The sequence below is a fragment of the Zootermopsis nevadensis genome, unplaced genomic scaffold (genome assembly GCF_977971745.1).
Source record: "Zootermopsis nevadensis isolate Lab colony 2312 unplaced genomic scaffold, Znev_1.0 Znev_ptg000015l, whole genome shotgun sequence".
NCBI classification, from domain to species: Eukaryota; Metazoa; Arthropoda; class Insecta; order Blattodea; family Termopsidae; genus Zootermopsis; species Zootermopsis nevadensis.
Genome location: NW_028259147.1, coordinates 6,976,585 through 6,998,605, shown reverse-complemented (window position 1 = coordinate 6,998,605; position 22,021 = coordinate 6,976,585). Strand labels below are relative to the sequence as shown.

Genomic DNA, 22,021 nt, shown 5'->3' with positions numbered 1-22,021 from the left:
TTTCCATACTTGCCGTGGCAACTAAAATAAGAATAATGCGAGCTTCTACACTGAGTCATGACCAGAAATACGAGTTTTGGTCCGACAGCCCGCTGGCTGGTTTACTTGTCCGTGCCTCGCTTGCTTTTACCTTAAGGAGATGAAGGGTGTATCCATTCTAATATCCGCATGCATTAAGACGAATCCCCAGAAATCATAAGACATGATTAGAAAGGCGTGTTCCAGTTTGGTTTAAATTTTTCCACATATGTTATCGGTTTTGATATTAATATGTTTTGCAGACAATAGTATTATTACAAAAAAGTGTCACACTACTAATATTACAAAGTTAAGAAGTCGCATTTCTATAAATATTCACCACTTCGGGATGTGTTTCGAGTAAGAATGTAGATAATTTTGCATTAATCATCACACTGTATTATCAGGGCTAAAAAAATCGATACAGGCTGGTTTACGTTTAATAGAGATTTAGGATTTCTCTGGTTTTGTATTGTTTCGTCGTAGAGATGGCCAACTCTTTATATTCTAAAGAATTATAGGAATGTGTCTCATTTATTCAACCAATCTTACGTCTGGAACTCGCCACAAAATGTGCTCCGTCATTTGAACTTGATCACACTAGCCTTTGTACCAGTTAGTGACTGAAGTTTGAATGAGAACAGGCCCGTGTGGCCTTTGCTACATTTTTATGTTTCTGGTCCAACCTGCTGTCTATATCCTGTTATCGTGCTGAGTGTGTGTCTGTCCGTAGTAGGATTTGAGGTTTTCACGGCGCTGAATACAGCCATCTTTGTGTCTGTGTCCGTCTGTTCGTATATACCATGATTACATCCTAAACATTCCACGACAGACACATCAGGCAGGTTGTTCAACGAATTTCGGGTCATTTCTTGTTATGGGCATGAAAGTAAGTTTACTTTACAGATTTTGGGGTGCTAAACACGGAAATAGTACTTAAATTGGCGGATTGGCTCTTGTTTTCGAAAAAAAATAGTTTGTTATATTTATACAAGATATTTTTTAGTTATATGGCAGTAAGATGTAACAAATAACATACCTTTGTCAAACATGGCGCCTTTTCGCCTTTCGCTTGTATTTGGCTACTGGAGCATCCGTTTTCACCATCCAACAATAATCGGCTAACATGGCGGCACTCCATTTGATTTTGTATCTTTGCTCCATCGCTGAGATGTCTTGATAGAAGCGCTCACCATGTTCGTAGCTGACGGCACCATAGTTTGACGGAAAGAAATCCAGGTGTGAGTGAAAGAAATGCATCTTAAATTACATGTTGCACCCCAGTTTTCCGGAAGAAGTCAGTGAGTTCACCTTCTGTTTGATAGAATTTATCGCAGTCTTTATTTCGACACAGACAACCGTTAACTGTTAATAAATTACCCAGTACCTGGTCGGATTCTAGGAATACTGCAAGAGTTGATGGTGCATTTGAGGCGGCAACAACTTATCACGTAATGCAGAGCGGGTTGACTGTTGATGATCACGTTTTAAGAGCGTGGTGGTACTATAACTGATAAAATGTAGAGAAAATAGCTAATATGAGACCCCAACCGTAATTCGAAAACAGGAGCCAATCGACAAATTTTAATGTGATTTTCGTGTTCAGCAGCCTAAAATTAGTCAAGATTGGTTAGTTTCGTTTTCATAACATTTTACGTGTTGATCAGTGTAATGCCTTACATTTGTATTTTAACGATATCGATTGGAATCTTGTAAGAGCTTCCAACTAATCTGAGTTTTCGCGTGGCTTTCCAGGCGACTTTGTGGTTAGTATCTTGAAACATTGTACAACAGCCTCATTTATAATTCCTGCTTACTAGGTGATATATCAGATCCTCATGGCGGCGAGCGTGAAAATGACTGTCTTCTGAGATATTTCGATGTGTAATTTTCAACGATGGGTTACTGCCCTGTTGAAGGAGGCAACAAGCACTTCCGAAACGTCGGAAACCTTCTAACAGACCGCACGGTGCTACACGCTAGAAGGCAGCCATCTTTATACTCATCGTGAGAAACTAAAATCCCACTTGATACGTGAAAGTTGTGTGGCGACGTAAATACAGATACTTGCATTAGTAGTTTTAAATACTGTGAAGGCCAATTCTTCTGTTGTACAATGGAAATAATGTAGCTCAGTAGTATTGCATGTGAGTTTTGTGGTGGAAGTACCTCGTTCAAGTCGGCAGTGGATTTCTTATTTCTTTTTCGTCGATGTATAATGTGGAAGCACTCGCTAGCTCTTCGTTTTCGCTTCTTATTGAACGCTATATGACTCCTAAAATGGGAATGCCAACAGTCTGTCGTCTTTAAATGCCCTTCCATAAACAAACAAACAAACCAACTGAACACTCGCCATGCCAGCAAGTTGTTTTAATAACTAGGCTACAGGATGCATTGTGATACTTGAGCACTTAATAGACATTCAGTCGATCAATGATTTACCTCTGTTTATTGAGCTCCAAGATTCAACCCTATATTCACTAAACCAACCTTCAGGCCCTGTCCTGAGCCGGTTAAATCCGGTCATTTTAACATTTATATAAAATATTTCTTAATATTATCCTGATGCATGTTTGGAATTTATGGCGGAGAGTCAAAGCACTTTCCGGGATTCGAACTCCTATTATCGTTCATTCCGGATCGAACTAATTTACTGACATATCACGGCTGTTAACCAACATAGTATATGGGACCAGTGTGCACCATAAAGATTTGCATAATTAATAGACCTTTCAGTCTAATTCAGACCAGAATGTGTTCCAGTGCTGGGTGAGTTAACTTATTTGTTTGACAAGAGATTCGTTTGCACCTTGGCCTATATACTTATGTTATGTGAAAGTTGAAAATCAACCTAATGTTTCTATGCAAGGCCAAACACTATAATAAATTTATTAGAGAATTACGGTTACATGGTTAAACAGTACTAACATCTTTGTGTTGTCAGCTATAACTATTTAAGCACGTAAAGTAGAATGAAGAAAATTTGATCTAATGGCAGAAGTGAATATAAATTAATGAGCAGAGTGCTCACAATGTTACTGCGGGAATATTTGATAAGTTCTTATCAATTTACTTTCCCAAAAGTTTATTATGCATATCGTTGAATAATGTAGGAAAAATTATTATCCAGCATCTACATTAATTAGTTTTAAAGATATTTGTCAGAATTTTGACCATTACTTCTATATGAATTTGAATAGAATCTGGGTACATTCTTCGTCCTGAGGTTAGTTGCACCGGAAATTAATCTAATTATGAAAGGAATATGGGAATGGCGGGTAAGAGTTCGCAATTAAAACATTTATAGCCATGAACAGTAAGTTTTAATGAATGAACATAAGTTGTGTAGGCCTACATGAAGCGTTTTCTTACATTCTATAAGCTCATAATGTCGCATGAGTTCGTAATTTAAATTCACATGAAGAGGAAAATAATGTGAATGGAATTAGATCAACGCGCACTTTTAGACAGCCTGGTGGCCAAGAGTAGGCACTAACAATTGTATTCTGCTTCCGCATACATTTTGGCTTAGACTGAGATAAACTGATTCACAACTTACTGAAGAATTAATATTTCCAGCTCCTTCCACATTTTCATAGTGTTCTTCATTTCGGCTTTCCACCTCGGATGGGGCCCAGCTCAGATGCGCAGTGATTTGGCATCTTAAATATTGATTTATTCTTCTGAAACTCACATTCTTGCTTCCACAAGCTTCTTCGTAAATACAAGCCTTCTTCCCATTGTTTTCTCAAAATTTCCAGCGATCAGTAAATCGTAACTGTGTAATCAATACGCGTACTTCTGTCTGCTGCAGCATTGAGCCGGGAAATGAGCATTACAACACGGAACTGCTCAGATAAGAAGGTAAAATTCTTTTCGGCGCAACTCGGCCCTCAGTTTTATGTAACCTTCCTTGGATTTATTGGGTTCGTCAGCGTCCCGATGCTCTCCTTCGCTTTATTCGGTAATGACGGTAGACGTCGGTTTACCAGCGTCGTATCGTATGACGAAATTTTGGTTGGGTTACATAAGGTAAGGATGGATTTGTTAAGTTGTTTGAAATTGGATTAAGTTTGTTTGAATTAGTTTCCATAAGAATCTTGTGTGAACCCTTCAGTCCTTCGGCTTCCCCAATATGAAGCGTACTGAAGCGATAAGCCTGTATCGACACTAGTTACGAGCCGTGCAGACGTGATATTTCATACAGTAACATCTTCCTGAAGATGCGTTCATCTCGAATATGTTAAAATCGGGGTTGAGAGAAAGTGAAAGCAATGCATTCTGACCTTAGTTCAACCCAATATCGCGCAAACTCTTCAGAACTTCTTCAAGAAGAGAAGACTCTCTACACTGCAATTGGACTACAAGCCGCAGGCAATGTTAAGAAACTGTTGCTCATAAATAGCTCTTTGGAGATGGAATTATTCTTCTCCATATCTTGTTCTTTATTTCACGTTTCTTAGTCCTCATTTTCTGTTCTTTCTCTTCTTGTCTTATATCTTTTACCCCCTTATTCTACTCTTCTATCCTTTCGCATAAATCTCCACTTCCGTTTAACAAAGTTCAATAAAAAGTGTTAGCGATTTGAGATGCTTACGGCGTGGATAAAGATGACGATCATTGTATTCTGAGTTTTGGCCCCGTTTTGTCTTGTAGGTGGTTGACAACGTTTAGGAGAAACGTATCGCTTTTATCTTCGGGGTAAAAACTACCATCAAAGAGAAAAAATGCTTAATTATCGGCGTATTATAAAATCTGTGCTGGTCATTGGCTTTGCAGAAATGGGTTTGTATCTGTAATAAATTAACATACGGATAAGTGACTTATGTAAAATACAATGAATGAATTTGAGAAACAAGTTCTTGTTATTATTTTGGTCAAGGCTGTATTTTAAGAGCAGCAATTTGAACCAATTACTGTTGTTCTTTTGTGTCGGCAAATGTCGAGATAGGTTGAGAGGAAGCCTTTCGGGCATACCCAGTGTCAACGAACGAATGTCAGGGAATAGGAGAGCGAGAAGTGAACGAACAATGGTCTACAGTTTTACCAGATTAAATTGCACTAAGAATGATAGACACCTCTTTCAAAGAAAACTCTCTATCTTATTAATGAGTTCAGGGACGATGATGATGATTCATTCTAATTCAGAATAGCGGTTCTTACATAATGGAAAAGAAATGTGAATTAATCCTTTTTTGGGCGATCGTTTTAACTGTGAAATCACGACGCTACATCGGCCCTTGGAAAGAACGTTGCGGATAATAATGGCGCTATCGAGTTATGATTTTAACAGTTAGTTGTACTAAATATGGCTGTCTTCTGGCTACGGAGGCAGGAAGAACCTCTGAAACGTCGGTAAACATCTACCAGACTACACGGCGCAACAACCCAGAAGACAGCCACCTCAATTCTCGCCCCTGTGTATTGAATGGCCAGTGATAACAAAATACAGTATTATAATACGTTTTAGGTTGCGTAGTCATAATGAATTTGTTGCCCAGCTGATCTGTATACAACGCCGTTGTACCCGACACCTCTGCTGTTTCCTGTCCAAGCCGCTTCAGCCCTGGAGGGTGTTACGATCAATCGAACTTCTGGTATTTAATGAATATGTATTGTTACACATGGTAGAACAGCGAGAGTGTAGGAGGGTTTGCCAACTTTAGGTGGGGGGAATATCAAGGACAACTATCGAACAACATTCCAGAGAATAACAGGGACTGGGAATACGGAAACAAATGCTTATTAATGTTATCAAATGAAACGAAAATAGTTTCGAAGAATCAAATACAGCTTGATCAGTTGAATAGGTTTGGGTTGGTCAAGGAAAATACTGTACACTTCTCCAGTGCTGAGGTAAATGGATTACGATGGGCGTACGATAACTACTCTACAACCTATATTTTATATTACCTGTAATTTAAAAAAACTGTCACTACCGCCTTAAGTTTATGTGAACATTGTACAGTCACAGTTATATATTTTTAAAATTAATAAACAATATTTCTGAGAACGTTCCGAAAATTGATTTTTGTCTCCCGAACTTTTAGAGCTTTATCATGGCATCGACGAATTTATTAAGCTGTCCGCTACTTAGTCTTGAAGATAGTTACGTAATATTAGGTAAGACACGATTGTAACTGTGAAGCCAGGCGAAAGTTGTGAACTGTGCCAACAGTTAACAGCGTTTCGGTCTTCTTCCCACTGATGCGTGGAAGGAAGTCCTTTACAAAATTTAACACAACTCAAAATTTCAGTGGCTTTCTGGCGATTGATTGGTCTTGTATCAAGGCGTGTCGTTCTGATGATGGAGGCAGTCGGTCACATACGAGGGTGCACGGCGCAATATTCGAGGAGACAGCCATCTTCATATTCGCCGCCGTGAAAACCTGAATTCTTGCTTTAGATTTGAATTGCTGGTCAGGAGAAAGAGTTTAATGTGACGTTGGAGGTGTAAGAAGGTCAGGTTCATTAAAGAAAGTCTCCCAAGTCGGCAGGTAGGGTCATGACTGGCCTCTGGCGGTCAGTACTTTGCACCTTGACCTACTCGCGCCGATAAAGGACTCAGCTAGCAACCATAACAAATTCCGAATATTGAGGCAAAAGGTTAAACAGATCATATGCACGTCACCGCTCAATTGATTCGACAAATACCCGACTCATTAAACGCTGGTATAATTTTTATTTTCAAACACATCACAGTTTTGCGTCGTCAACATGTTTCTGGAAAATTCTACCGCAAATGGATGTAGAGTAACAAACAACAAAGTATTGTCAGAAAATCTGGATTTTTCCGTTCGGTCTGTTTTTGGATGAAATTACGACGTTTCTGAAGCCAGAGTCTAATCTCTTCATCACGTAGGAGAGTAAAATCTGTTCCATTTGTATGAAGGATTTGAGGTTTTCACGGCGGTGAGTTTGAAGATGGCAATCTTCTGGGCTGTTGTGCCGTGTAGAGTCTGGTCCTGATGATGGAGGCAGCAAGGACCTCTGAAACGTCGGTAAACTACCAGAGTACACGTTGCAACAACCAAGAGGGCCTCAAATCTCAATCAGCATCGGTTTTATTACTGTCACTGTTGTCATTCTGTATCTCGCGACAGCTGGAGCTGTCCATGTGGGCATCATAGCAGTTCCTCCACCGCGACGGGGCCGGACGAGTTGTGGACAAGGCCACATTCCTTATAAAGCGAGCTGCTAAGACGACTGCTGCTGTCTTGTTTGTTGCCTTTTCTCCGAGCTAAAATAGTACCGGCATTTTTTTTATTTCTGACAGTGTTACAAAAACAAAAGGAGGCAAAGAACATAATAACCTTGACGAACAGAAGTTTTGTGTTCCAATAGACCTACGTACATGTTTTACTTTACAAAATGTAACGTCATCGGTGTTTGAAATTGCACGTTATGGTGGCATATACCATACTTTAACGATATGTTATTGAATGCTATTTGTTCTTTTGGTAATGAAGTATTTATTTATATGTATTCAATGGTGCTGTCAGTAACTTAATTTCTACAGCGTTGAATGGTGAAATAATAAATGGGTAATGAATTGGAAAGGATGTGGGAGTAAATGGTCCTGCCCAATTTTAAGGTACTATCCCAAAAGTTGCCTGGAGAGACTGAGGAATACTACGAAGAACCTCAGTCAGTATAGCCGGTATCTGGGCCTAGATTTGAACCCACTACTTCCCGAGAACGAAGCAGCGTTGTTAATCATTTGGCTGCAACTTAGGCAATCATACAATTACAGTCTGTGCAGAGGTCTTAAGGACATATTTATGGAACAACATATGCTGTATTCGTGTATTCCAGGTTGGGCCGAAATCGATTTAATAAAAACTGACAATTTATTATATATATTATTTGGTCATATGCCTTTGCTAATTATGTATCTTTGGTGTATTTGTCTCTTCCCACTTTCGTATGTGGTAATTTCTTTCAATTTATTATTTCCATTCCCGTAGTTTCTATTTCCCGTCTCTCTTTGCCCAAGTCCAGCTGCTGTATTTTTTCACTTTTGTAAAATTGTAAATACTGCAAAATTGTGTCTAAAATAGCTAAAGTATTAAATCTTTGAGGTGTATTACCAGAAAACTGCTTATGTAAAATAACAAAGAACGCGTTTGAGAGCTCTGCGTACTCCTGAGCGAGGTACTCCTTTCTATTCTTGGGGGAGAGATCTTCCCATGCATGCTGTTGGCGGCTGGAATCCGTGGTCGTGACCTGGCCCGTTGAGAATTCGTGATCCAGAGGCCTGTTCCCCAACGGTGCTCGCGGGCGAGGCCCCATTTGCTGCCACCTTCTCCGCCTGTGATACCAATCCGTGGACAGACTGCTAGCAACTTTCAGAACTGAAGCCAAATTCACGTGTTGATATTTGTTGTTCTCACGTCGGCGAGCACGTAGTTTGTTGTCTTTTGGACTGTAATGCCGTGTAGTCGGGTAGAAGTTTACAAAATTTCCAGAGGTCATGATGGAGGCAGTAAGCATCTCTGAAGCTTCACCAGACTGCAAGGCCCAACAACCCACAAGAGAGTAATCTACAAGTTAACTTTCATTTGTAGTGATTTTATACCTTTATTTATGTGATTTTCGTTGGCTCTTCGGATATTTAACGACATATTTTGCCAGGAACATTTATGTAATGTCAAGACTTAGAATGATCATACATAATTTATTATAAAGGCAGTTGAAGACAATGATCGTGGCCTATTTTAAGTTACTGTACCACCTCTGGCGTGGTTAGACACTGAAGTAAGGGGTCTCTGGACCGACATTCTGACCCGGGACTTCCAAACTATGAAGCCACTCAGCCGTGTCATTCTGTGGAAGGTGTTATAAATATAACAGAGGGGCAATTCCTCTGTCTGTGAATTCTTTATCTCCCAAGCCTCTTATGGATTTCGATAAGTTATTTCCACATTATCCTCCTATAACGCCAGTCTTTTACATTATCACTTTCAAGGTTTCCCCAGGAAAACCGTGTAGGCTATGCATTTCTTGATTCATCTATCGGAGTTGCACATGGACGTCGAAAACTTCCAGGAAACTGCATAATCAGTGAGCTTCATCTTGTGTCATCAACCATTCTATAATTTTCTCTCTTCTATAGACCTATCAGTGTTTTCTTCAAAATTATCTTCAATGTATTTAAATTTAATATGATTTCTTCAGGACATTAGGGCATGCTACATAGTTAATTTTATTCGTAGATCGAATATAATTAGATCTGGCGCATTTATACTCCTACCAGGGGCGAAGCCTTTGTGTTGGAGGTGTCAACCCGGCTTCTGTCTTAATTTCGTGGTTCAGTGGAGTACCACTTAACCAAGAAAGTAAGAATGTAACACAGCAGAATCGATCGGATAAAATGCATCGTTAGCCAGCTCCAGCCAGCCAGGCTCTCGCTGCGAGCGTACCCCTTAGCTACTTGGCTGACGACGGGCAGGCTACCTCAGACAGCGGCCAACGTCCAACAAAATAACTCCGAGTAATGAATCGGACGTTGTCACAGCCTTGTTTAGAATTGTGAGCGAAGGGGACCAGACAGTCGGAAATCTTGATGAAGTCCTTCCAGTTCTGTGGGAACAGTGGAAGTTGCAAGTCACGTTTACAGCGCCCTCACTTTCATCCCGCCAGAATGGCTGCACAAATACTTCACACTTCTCTCGCCATATCTTACACACCAAAACCTGCAACAACTTTTATTTTACAGAATTGATTTCTGTTAGTCGTGATTGAACGAAATTGCAACATAAGTAATTTTGATGGGGGTGAACAAATTATTCTTGCTCGCCTTTATCACAGCCCAACTAATGGACGAGCCAAACACGAAAATTTAACAAAATTCTACGCCACTTATAGAACCCAACGTTTAAGATACCGAAATTTCTGATATTGCTTTCTCAAATAAGCCTGGATATTCCTTTTGTAAGTAATCTCTTTTGACGAAATTCTCCAAATAATATGCAGGATGCATTTTGTTTTCTTGTTGCGTGCTACGTCCGCTGCCAATCCCAGTTTCTTTAATTCCAACACCATGATAGGTACTAACCTGCAAAATATCTGGCTGTTCCTATTCGATCGTGGACCCGTACATTGGTAATATTCAGGGATATTACTTATTAGTCCCTTACAGTGGGCTACGACTACTTAACGTGTTTTTTAATTCATCAGATTCGTCATTCATATTAACTTTCTCATTTGTATATCTTCATATACTCCATTAAGTTGATAGAGCGTCGTTTAGCACACTGAGAGAAAGCAATCGAAATACGTAGCTCAGTGATAAGTTGTCTGATAAGCCTACTTATTTTGGAAAAAACACTTTTCGAATTCGAATTCCATCCTTGGATCTATTGTCCTGGTTGAGGTTTTAAGTCAGTTTCCTTACTAGCTGGGAAAATGCCGGCATAATACTTTAAAACAGGCTACAATAACTTCCACATATCTGCAGAATAATCGTCCGTAACCATCGTGACATATAAAAAAAATCCAGCAGAAGCAGGTGAAAAGTAGGTCTTTACTTTATAAAGTTCGCTGTTACGTTGTTATCTCCGTTCCCATTAATGTCTGGCTGTTTACAAATCGAATCTTTGTTTTTCCAGTCATACGCACCGACTAATTAGCTCTCAAGTAGCAGAACCCGAAAGTTAAATGTCACCGATACCAGAGGCCGTTGTTGTTCCAATCAGTTATTTAAAACTCTCATCTTTACTATTTGTTTCTCTAAGATCCATCTTTATGTTGTCCCGTATCCTTTGGTGTCTTCGAAACGGCCATTTTCCAAGACGTTATTGTCTGCTGCATGAAAAGAAAGATTATTTGAATGACCTTCCTACTAAGCCCATTTTGTTTACAAGGTGACAGTGTGGAAACTTTGCGTGTTATGAAATTTGTCCATTCCGTTTAGTGGCGATGGCGAAGCCACTCGCTGCTTTTACTATTACGACATTCCTGCTTCAAATTCTGACTACCGTGTGTATCATAATGATTATACTTCAGATGGAAATTCTTTCTTTGAATTTTTGCAGCTCGTACAGAATATAAATCTTCCCATCACGATTTCACAAGTGAAACATAAAATCGTGACAATATGCATTGCTATAAATATTTTGAAACTCTGGCGACATTTTGCTGACAGATCCTCCATTTAAGCGGTGCACGGCAATTCTAAAATTTACTGAAGGAGAAAAAGAGTTTGTCTAACTCTTCGCCTGACATTATTAGAACAATTCGTAAAAAAGACGAGATTTTATTCTACTTTTGGTTTATTTAACGACGATGACAGCACCTAAAACTGTAGTGTAGCGTAGTATGGGCGGGATGTGGAAGGAAGTAGCGTAATTGAAGATACTGTCACGATATTTGGTTGTAGGGACTGAGGAAAACTATTAAAATCCTCTGCCAGAATAGCCGATGTCCGGTCTGAGACTTTAATGCGGGACCTTCGGAATTCGAAGGAGGCGTGGTAACCTTTCAACCGCGACGTTCTGTAGAAGGAAGTGTTAGCGGTACATGGGACAAGCTCGCGGAAATAGGAAATCCTGGCAAGATCTGTTACTAAGAAATATTAAAGGAAGAAGATGAAGGACAAAGTTACTTGGAAAAACCTAGACCGATGACTGAGGAATTTCACGCAGGGGCAATAATTATTTATTCGAAGTCGCTCTCAGAGAGATTGTGGGTTCCACTCAGCAACCGCTCCGACATCGAAGGAGGAGGAAAATCAAAACTGGAAAATTTCAGAAGGAGAATTAGAAGTCGATGGTGGGTGGCCAACGTTCTATCATGAATATATTTAAACATTTTTTATTTTATATAAAGGTGTGTTTTCTCGACTAATTGAAGCGCGTTCAAACCACACGCTTTACTCGTGTGTCGGAGATGTTGCCTATACGACAGGGTAGTGACAACAGCAGTTGCAAACAGGTTTAGAGGATGGAGCAGGCACACGCAACAATACAGGCAGGAAATAATGCATGCCGTTATTGGGAAACAAAACTTGGACAGCGAATTTACATAAAAGTAAATGTTGATTAGTACATGTCCTGCATATGCATGCATATATGATCCATGTCACAGGATGGAAATTCACGCTAATGCAACTTGTGTGTATACGTATGTATCTGTGCATCACGCGCTTTCAATATTATGCATGTATTTCCTCGAGTACTAAATATGATTTCCCACACTCAGGCTATGCCAAGAAATTTTCTTCTTAGATAAATACTAGGAAGCATAGTACCAGACAAAACTGTGTGAACAGTAAACTATAAATATTCAAGCAGATAACTTTTGCTAACACACTTTTCACATTGTATTTTCGGAATTCAATTTCAGTTTCAGAGTTATTTCATTTTACGTTCTTTGCTATCCTGGTTGTTGCGTCCGATAATTTGGATGAGTATTAATTGACCTTACCATCAAAACCAAAATGTAGGATTAAATTCTAACTCTTTTTATCATATATTCCTGTCTAATCAGGAAAGGTTCCGACGGTTTTGTCTGTTACAATAATTTTGAATGACCGTAATTCACAAATTTATTGGTTGTATACCATAGGATAATGATGACTTAAAATAAAGTAATATTCACATGTTTCCTTTCTTTCTTCCAGTAGCTTGGGAAGCTGAATTGACCGAATATGTGTAGTGTTAGATGCTCTGTATCCCGGAGTTTCTGGTTTCGATTTCCGACATAGCGGGGCCATCTGTTATAATATTTTATGGCTTTCCTCAGTCCTTCCATACATATGCTGGATACTATCTTAAAATAGGCTACGACCACTTTCTTACACATCCCTTCCAATTTACTACTTAAAACCATCCTCAATTTCTACAACATACTTGTTTATCTATACGACTGAAAAAAAAATATCAGGATGAATTTTGTAGCAAATACTTGTGGTCACTTGATTAATTAGCCGTTTTTAAAGATAGTTAATGAGACATTCGTTCAGTCTGTTGGACAGACATTCAGGTAGCTGTACATGAAGTAAGTTATTTAATGCTGTTGGTGTTTACGCCGAGCTTCTTGTTGCAGGCGTACCAGACAGCCGTCCAGAATCAACTGGACGTACGGGAAGCACTTCTGTCTACAAATCCTCAACACGACGAGACCAAAGAACTCGTGAGAACGACTCCTAAAGTTGTTCACCAGTCTAGCAAGAGTCACAAGGTCGTTGATACGGAGGACACCGATGAGCTGAGTCAGCTGCATGAAGACGGACGCCTGGTGACTGAAACACGGCGAACCACTGAGCACGAGGAGATTCGAGACAAAGAGGAGCCCGATGACGAAAAGGGTGGCCACAGCGAAGAGGAAGAAACCCGACGAGAGAGCTCTCATCGCTTTGCCAAAACCAAGGACCAGGACCTAGTCGAATACATTGCTGACGGCGTCAAAATCGGCGAAGAGATGAAATACGTCGCAGAAAACACAGAGGCAGAACGTCACGGGGATCCTCCAGACGTGGCGGATCATCAGGAATGGGACAGTTTATCTACAAGAATCAGGAGAATGCGGAGACAAGGGGCGAAGCCTCACCACACGAGAGGAATCCCTTCATCTGGAAATCTGGGTGCTGCCCCACTTCCAATGGACCGTAAAGACGCCCTGACAAAGAAACCTTTGGACTTCGATCAAGAAGAAGAAACGAGAAAAGTCGAGACTTCCAAATGGTTGGAGCATCATTTTGGGAGTGATTCCCGTTCTTCTAAAGATTCGCTTGACGACGATGACCTTCCCTCGGGACAACCGGGCGGGAGCACCAGTTACATCAACGTCACGATGATGTCGCGTCCTATCAACAGCAGCAGGAATGTAACGACCAGAGTGGCGACTCCAGTGTCTTCCACGCCACCAAATACTTACACAACCACAGTCAACACATCTTCCAGGGTATTTGTATCACCAGACACGGCTCCTGCGAGCGGATTCTTCCAGGGAGTAACGGAATGGTCTGAGCGTCGCAGCGACGTCAAAGAAAGCAGAACAACGTTTTCACCTGCCACACCCCACCGCCCTGACCGCGTTCAGGTGCTCCCCTCCGGTCCAAATCACACTTTCAATCAAAATACCAGAGGAGAAATAATTTCACCACATAGTAGCAATAACAATCTTGACAGAGTATCACCGCACCTAATCACAAATCACATATCTGACAAATCCTCGCCATTTCAGTCATCGATACAACACAGCAGCAACAGGACATCAGCTCACGAGAGTAGCAATTTCTTAACAATGGAACGCAAGGCTTCGTCGCATTATAAACAGAATAACGGAAGGCGTTCTCCATATCTGCAGAAAACGTCAGACAGATCATCTCCATATCAGAGTTATAATGGTAGCAGTCGGCCGGAAGTGATAAGAGAATCTCCTAATGGATACCCAAGCATGGACAGGGCGCCATCTCCTTACCTCCAGAAAACAAATCCGAGAACGGAATTCGCGCTTAACGGAAGAGCAGCTACTCCCTCTCATGATGACGATGACAGAGGACAATCGCCACAACCGCCATACAGGAGGCGCCATGTCGTTCCCGAAAACGTGAGTGTGCTTTAACTAAGTTTTATTGGTTCTTAGGCTAATTAATAGCTTCACTGCAACAGTCAACTTGATCCTAGAGGAATGGAAAGTAAATGCGTGGACTGAAATCAAACGGTTAAGTATGAGGTCCAAACATCTATTTTGTACGAAGATTTCTGTCGTCTGAGTTGTTGCGCTGTGTAGTCTGGTAGATGTTTACCAACGTTTCAGAGGCCATATTGCCTCCATCATCAGGGCGATTCATTGTTTCTGTCTCTGTACCAGGCCCATCAGTCTCGTATTTGCTTCCAGGTTTGTCCTATAATTTTAACTCGTTTGCCGGATAAAATTATACCAGGAAGGAAATAATGGTTTGATTCAACTATAATTAAAACGAGTGTCTTATGTAAGGGTATTTGACTCGAATGGGAGACATTAGGTTAGGTTGGGTTAGGTTTGTATACGTTATGTTGTGGGTTCCACTTGCAACCGGAGCGTCTTCTGCGGCGACTATTCGTCCTTCGAAAGCGTCGCAACGCTAGGCGTCCTCTTATGGTATTGAGCCCACCTTTATACCAAGGATATAGACCGGAATTTAGCATCGTTTTTGGGGTAACGACGGAAGCGTCTCGACGCTCGGCGCCGGGTTCCTATTTAAGTGTTCAGTGTCATTCGGAGGCTTATCTGGTGTGATTGTGGCGTAATTTTGAAGGCACCTCAATTCTCGGCGTCGCGACGCCAGGCGTCTATTTTCTGATGTTGCTCCGAATGATATCCGAAGTATTTGAGTCACATTCCTAACGTATTTTGATGTCGTGACGACTGGCGTCGCGACGCTCGGCGTCGGTTGTAATTTTGTGCTTCAATGTTATCTGGAGATCTGTTTGCAGCAAATATGGCGTCATTCGAGGGCGTCGCGGTGTTAGGGTTTCGCGACGCCTGGCGTCGGTTGTCCTAATTGGGTTGGGTTACTAGGTGTGTTCAGTGTCATCCGGAGGCTTATCTGGTGTAACTGTGGCGTCATTTTAAAGGCGTCGCAATGCTCGGCGTCGCGACGCCTGGCGTCTATTTTCTGGTGTTGCTCCGAATGATATCCGAAATATTTTAGCCGCATTCCTGGCGCCTTTTGATGTCGTGAAGGTCGACGTCGCGACGCTCGGCGTCGGTTGTAATGTTGTGCTTCAATGTCATCTGGAGGTCTGTTTGCAGCAAATATGGCGTCAATCAAGGGCGTCGCGGTGTTAGGGCTTCGCGACGCCTGGCGTCGGTTGTCTAAAATACGACGCAGAGTTATTGAAAAGTTTAAGTCATATCCAGCCCGTTGAGATGGCGCCGTGAAGACAGTATGACGATCGTGTTGATATTATGGAATCGACGCCTGGCGTCTTCACGCTTCTATCCGATGCGCCATGATTTACGTTGTCCTCGAGAGGCGCCTAACATACAGGAAGTCACCGGATGACATAGGACTGGAATTATAAAACCTACGCTGAGCGTCGCGACGGATTTCTTCGCGATCCAATGAATGGACGTCTGGAAGGTGACTAAATTCCATATAAAATGATTGGGAACGGTGTCAGAAAAGCGTCGTCGGGCGTTACGAGTTCTAACTTCGGTACGCGACGCTCTGTTGTTTCGGTGTAAAACTTGAGATAAGGTAACGAGGGGAGTAGATATGAAAGAAGCCGCGAAGAGAGTAGTACGAGAAGAAAACAGCCGTGGAAAAGTGACAGAGAACTGAGAGGAAGAAAGTGAGAAACGGGATCAGAGAATAGATGAGAGTCTAGGAGAAGGGAGGGGAGCTGAAGAGAGTAAAAGAGAGTTAACAACAGTTTAGCTCGGGTTAGGTTAGGTTACGTTACGTTGGGTTAGGTTAGGTTAGGTTAGGTTAGGTTAGGTTAGGTTAGGTTAGGTTAGGTTAGGTTAGGTTAGGTTAGGTTTGTATACGTTAGATTATGTTGTGGGTTCCATTTGCAACCGGAGCGTCTTCTGCGGCGACTATTCTTTCTTCGAAGGCGTCGTTACGCTAGGCGTCGATGTTATGGTATTGAGCCCATCTTTATACCAAGGATATAGACCGGAATTTGGCGTCGGTTTTGGGTAACGACGGAAGGCGTCTAGACGCTCAGCGTCGGTTTCGTAGTTAAGTGTTCAGTACCATCCGGAGGCTTATCTGGTGTAACTTTGGCGTCATTTTGAAGGCGTCGCAATGCTCGGCGTCGCGACGCCTGGCGTCTATTTTCTGATGTTGCTCCGAATGATATCCGAAGTATTTGAGTCACATTTCTGGCGCCTTTTGATGTTGTCGTGAAGGTCGGCGTCGCGACGCTCGGCGTCAGTTGTAATTTTGTGCTTCAATGTCATCTGGAGGTCTGTTTGTAGCAAATATGGCGTCAATCAAGGGTGTCGCGGTGTTAGGGCTTCGCGACGCCTGGCGTCGGTTGTCCTAAATGGGTTGGGTTCCATGTATGTGTTCAGTGTCATCCGGAGGCTTATCTGGTGTTAGGATAACATTAGCATGGATATCAGATAAAGACGTCGGCGATGAACTCTCTCTGGTCATATTGCCAATGAGTTAGTCATAATGAATTGTAGCGGCTAGTGTGTATGAATGTGAGTTTATTTGTTGCGTGGCTCGAAATTGTTGTCTTTTAACTAAGCAGTAATGAACACGGAGAGCTTTGCAAATAATATTTGTATTTTATACATAAAAGCTAAGTTATAATCCCATAATTTTTGCACATCTGTTAAAATAATTTAGCACAAAGTGATACTTGTGCCCGATTTACAATTGTCGAAACGAGTGTGATGTTACAGGAGCAGCACAGCCACCGGTACGAAAGAGATGACCCGTTCCACCAGCACGAACACAACCAAGAAACGGAGCCACCCCCGGACTACCCGCCGTCTCCAGTGCAGCACACAAACAGGAACTCGCCGTCTCCTTCCCCGTCCCCGTCCCCCCCTCTGGAACAACCGCCGGAGACACGAGGTAGCCCTCCTCCGAACAAGAAGTTGTATCAGCGTACGCGGTTTGCAGCCGACATCCCACCCCCTTCCAACCGCCAACGAACTAAGTCCCCCGGACAGAGCGCCACGTCAATCATAGGCGAATCGTTCCGAAAACTCGTCGGCAAGTTCCGATCTTCGAGTTCCGAAAGGAAAAACAAACGCCACAGCAAGAGATCATCGCGTTCGCCGTCTCCGCATCACCAACACACGAGCTCCACCTATCAGCAGTACCACGTCATTGACAACAACATTCCTTCCGTGGTGGGACCTGGGAAGTCGTCGCGAGTGGGACGGCGTGGAGGCGAGTCGCCGAACGAGGTCGAGCGAGGCGGCGGGGAACCCGAAGGCGGGGAAAGTCAACCGGTCGCTCCACCAAGAACTGCCAGAACTGTTCGAGGCGAGACCGAGAGACGGGAGCGTAGCACGAGGACAGGGCGACAGGCAGCGGGCATGGACTACCATCGGCGAGGCACGTCACCTGTGGTGCAGAGGTTCTACCTGGGGGAAGATCCTTTCGGAGGCAGTATTTACGGACGCGAAAGAGAGTACGATGGCGTCACTCCCGTCAAATCTAGCAGAAGGCATCAGAAACAGAATGGACATCGCAGAGGTAGTCACCCGGGGGAAGAAGAAGACATGAACAGGTATATGATTGAAAAATAATTTGTTTCAACCTAGTCGAACTAGAATGTCGTAGTCAAAGAGTTTGAAGCCAGTATTTCGCTATACAAACAAATCAAAATTAGACTCGTTACAGATTGACTAAAATGTTCGTAATGGGTTTTTCGTCACACCAGATGTGTCTGTTTCTCTTAGTTAGTCATTTGTTCTCTGCACCAGCCACACATAATGATTATTTTCTCATGAATAAGTTTCTTCGACTTGGTTAATCGCATTTCCTTCTCACCTGATGTAGAACATGAGTCGGTCACCACAGTCTCGTTTGTGAAAACGCTGTACAGTGCGTGAAAGTGTTGGTAGCGTCGACAGTCTGATACCTCGCCTCCTTAAACGCCATCTGGACTGACATTTAAATTAAGTTATGCCCTAGTTGCCTGCCCTTGCTCTCCTAGACGGGCCTATAATGAAATATTATTAAGCGTCATGTTTTGGTTTTTATAATAAGAATAAAATTAAACAGTGACCGTATCCACAGAAGAAGAAGTTAAACTACACCCATTTCACTTCTCTGTACTGGGCGACATATTTGGAACCATCAGTTCATCTTCTGGCTTCTGATTTGTTACACAAACTATAATTATTACATCAATTGATAGAGTAAATTACGTCCCTAGATTAAGTTCGTATTCAAAAATGTTAAAATATGACTACATTATACTCTTAAATGTTGCTTATATATTGTTGGATCGTAATCATATGTCGTAGTTGTGTGTTTTCCAATTTGGAACAAATTTAAGCATATACACATGAGAATCGTTTAAAAAAGTGCATGAAATTGTCGAAAATATGCCTTATATTCAGAAAGTCTGTTATTATAGGCCCTACACAACATGAAATATTCATATATTTACTGGTTACATTTTTTGTGTGACTGTTTTAATTTAATATATAATGTATTTTCACATATAAAGCTGTAACTATTATTTATCAATTTTAGCAGTCTGATTTAATAAAAACATTACAGCAGGGACTCTAAATACCAAGTTTGTACAGAATTCTTTTCTTCGGTATGAGGAGACGAGGACAAAGCGAAATCTGAAGTCTCCCAATCATTGTTCTAACACGTGACTGAAATGTACTGTACATGTTTAACTTAATTTGAAGTTATTTAAAGTAGTATCTGTGTAAGTTTCAATGATTTTAACGATTTTAACACAATGACAGTTTTTGTTTCATGCCCTTAATCCATTCGCAACAATAATTATTTATCTGTAATATATAAACACCAAGGCCACGTTTTAAGACCAAGTCCAAGGCTAAATATTAGATTTCGCATGTAATAAAAAATTTTAAAGGACGATTAAGATGTTTATGTTAGACCCAGTAAACATAGTGGCATGTTTAGAGCTTGCGTAGGTTAGAATAATTTTAATTAAGTTAAAGTTATTGCTTTATTGTAAAATATTTTGTCTTTCTTGTAAAACTGACAGGATAAATAACTTAATCATCCTTTGGTGACCACAGTTCTACAGGTTGTACTATTGCAATACAAAATGTTTTAAAGAGAAGCTATACGTAGGCGAGCACAGGTTGCAAAATGGCCGAGACTTGTGTTATGTGTGTGACCTTCATCTCCTAATAAGGTGTGCAAGACAGCACAGCAGGAACGCACGTCGGTTTGCAAATGTTTATCACGTCATATTTAGGCTCAACGTTGTGATCTGCCTATTTATTTCCAAGTCCACGAAGAACAGAACTCGTACAAATATTGATGCAATTTCAGTTTCAACAAACATCTGAAACGTTGACTAAGAATTATGAGTCATGACGTTGCTATTTGCCCTCTAATTGTTGTCATAATGACATTCAAGGCAGGTAACTTCTTGTGACGTAAGCCCACCTGTCAGTTCCCTGCATCAAACTATGCTCACGCGTAGGTTATGGACTCCGTGTCTCTGAAGTGGGTGGGATTCGACATTGGTCTGAAGCCAACGCAAGTTACAAGATGTCGTTACCTTTGCTTCAGTAACCATTTTTTATTCTCTCTGCTTCCATCCCACTAGAATCGTCACCGCCACTGCCAAAAATAAAAATATTGGGTCATAATTTAACCCGTTCAGGCCTCAGTCTTCTATTAGGGTCTTCCAAGTTTAATAATAACAAGAACTGCGCAATGGAGGACCCAGAGGATTCCTGTCTGGGCCTCAGTTTTCCAGTTAGTAATATCTTCAAAGAAGACTATAATAACAGCAGTAACATAATTAAATTAAGTTAATTTACTTGCTTGATAACAGCCAGACAAGGTAAATTACAATCAAACACAAAAAAGTACAGATTAAAATAATGTACTATAATCTACAAATTACTTAATCAATAAGTAATAAGTATTAATAAACAAGCGAAACATAATAAATATTTACAATGTCAAACTTTCAGAGTGTTATTCATTTTAATCCAGTGCTTGGTAACAGCTGAACAACAATAATTGATTTATCAACCACAAATTTTTATTTGGGGCGGGGGGAGAATGGAATGTGATAATTCTTTCGTCTTCAAATCGGGGTATCAGGTCTTAAGTTATCAGTAGACCCATTTTCTAAGTACAATTATCGCTGTTGTCATGAGCGACAAGAAGCAGTCAAGATGTTTACTGGTTCGGTCTTCAGTTCTGCGGTGTCTTCCTGGTCCTTTGTTTCAATTATTTGTACTTCGAAGTTACGCCTCTGTGCAGTTTGTTAGATTAATTTATTTCTGTAGCGTTAAGTCTAAGCTGCATTGGACCGATCTTCAGTTCATTTCACATATCTTGTATCCTTTTGTGACTTTTCCATGTATACGTTGTATCTCGTCTTACGAATTTTATATTTTCACCTATGAATCTGGATTTTTCGTTTTGTCTGTCTGTGTTTTAAAAATCAGATTATTCTGTGTTCCGAATTGTTTGTAATCACAATCAGTTTCCTGCTGCCAAGCCAACAGCTAGGCCATTTCGGGCTACATCGTTGCTCAAAGTATGCCAGCAACTTTCATTATTAGCGGGGGTTTTGGATACGCTCCAAAAGACAGCCTTATCAATATGGCAGAAATCTGTTGATCTATCGCATTTCGTGTAACTCAATATCGAGTCGTCTCTTAAAACTTTTTGAAACTGACATCTCACTTTCTGCGACCGACTTTCCCCCCTTGCTTCTTAGAAAATAATGAACTTAAGAATAATGTCCATCCTTTGTCATCATGCCAATTTAATAATCACTTAATTCAACTTGTTTTCACAAAACGAGGCTCTGCGACCGAGTCACGGTTTTATAACTATTACGTCTGAAGTCGAGGAATAGCAGCTGTCGTAGATAAGATTAGTTTCAAATTTGATTTCAATTTAGTAATGACTATAAAATGTGTTTAATTGTTTGATGTGTTGGCAGTATATACAAAAGGTCGCATCTGTTAACGCTGAATGCAATAGCTCTTATAGAAATAAATTCTGAAAATGTAACAAATGCATGTAAAGAGATTTCAGTATACTTATGTGTTTTATATGACCCGTGCACATTTTTTGTAATACTGTTTCACTCTGATAAATAGTTACCTGATATCAGAAAACGTGTCTTGTTAATAACGCCAGCATATGGCAGTAATTATTGCTGTGAGCAACTTTTCACTTAATGAAGAACGACAAATCTAGAACTAGGACACACTTCACTTATAAATACTTCGAAGAAATGAATTGAATCTCAGCAACAGACAAAAAAATCTGACATTCAAAGATTGCTCAAGTAAAAGCTGTATTAAACATCTAAGTTACGACTAATTACATTCAAGTAAGCTGTTGAGAAATATA

General features: G+C 41.0%; 1 protein-coding gene across 4 annotated transcripts in view; it reads left to right on the top strand.

The window, feature by feature from the left end:
• Positions 1-22,021, top strand: part of chas (chascon) — an 83,157-nt gene that overhangs the window by 56,655 nt on the left and 4,481 nt on the right. For all 4 annotated transcript variants that reach the window (XM_087349165.1, XM_087349167.1, XM_087349166.1 and 1 more), the window contains 2 exons: positions 13,066-14,571; positions 17,368-18,206. In XM_087349165.1, coding sequence (XP_087205291.1) covers positions 13,066-14,571; positions 17,368-18,206 — 2,345 coding nt within the window. The remainder of the gene's footprint in view (positions 1-13,065; positions 14,572-17,367; positions 18,207-22,021) is intronic.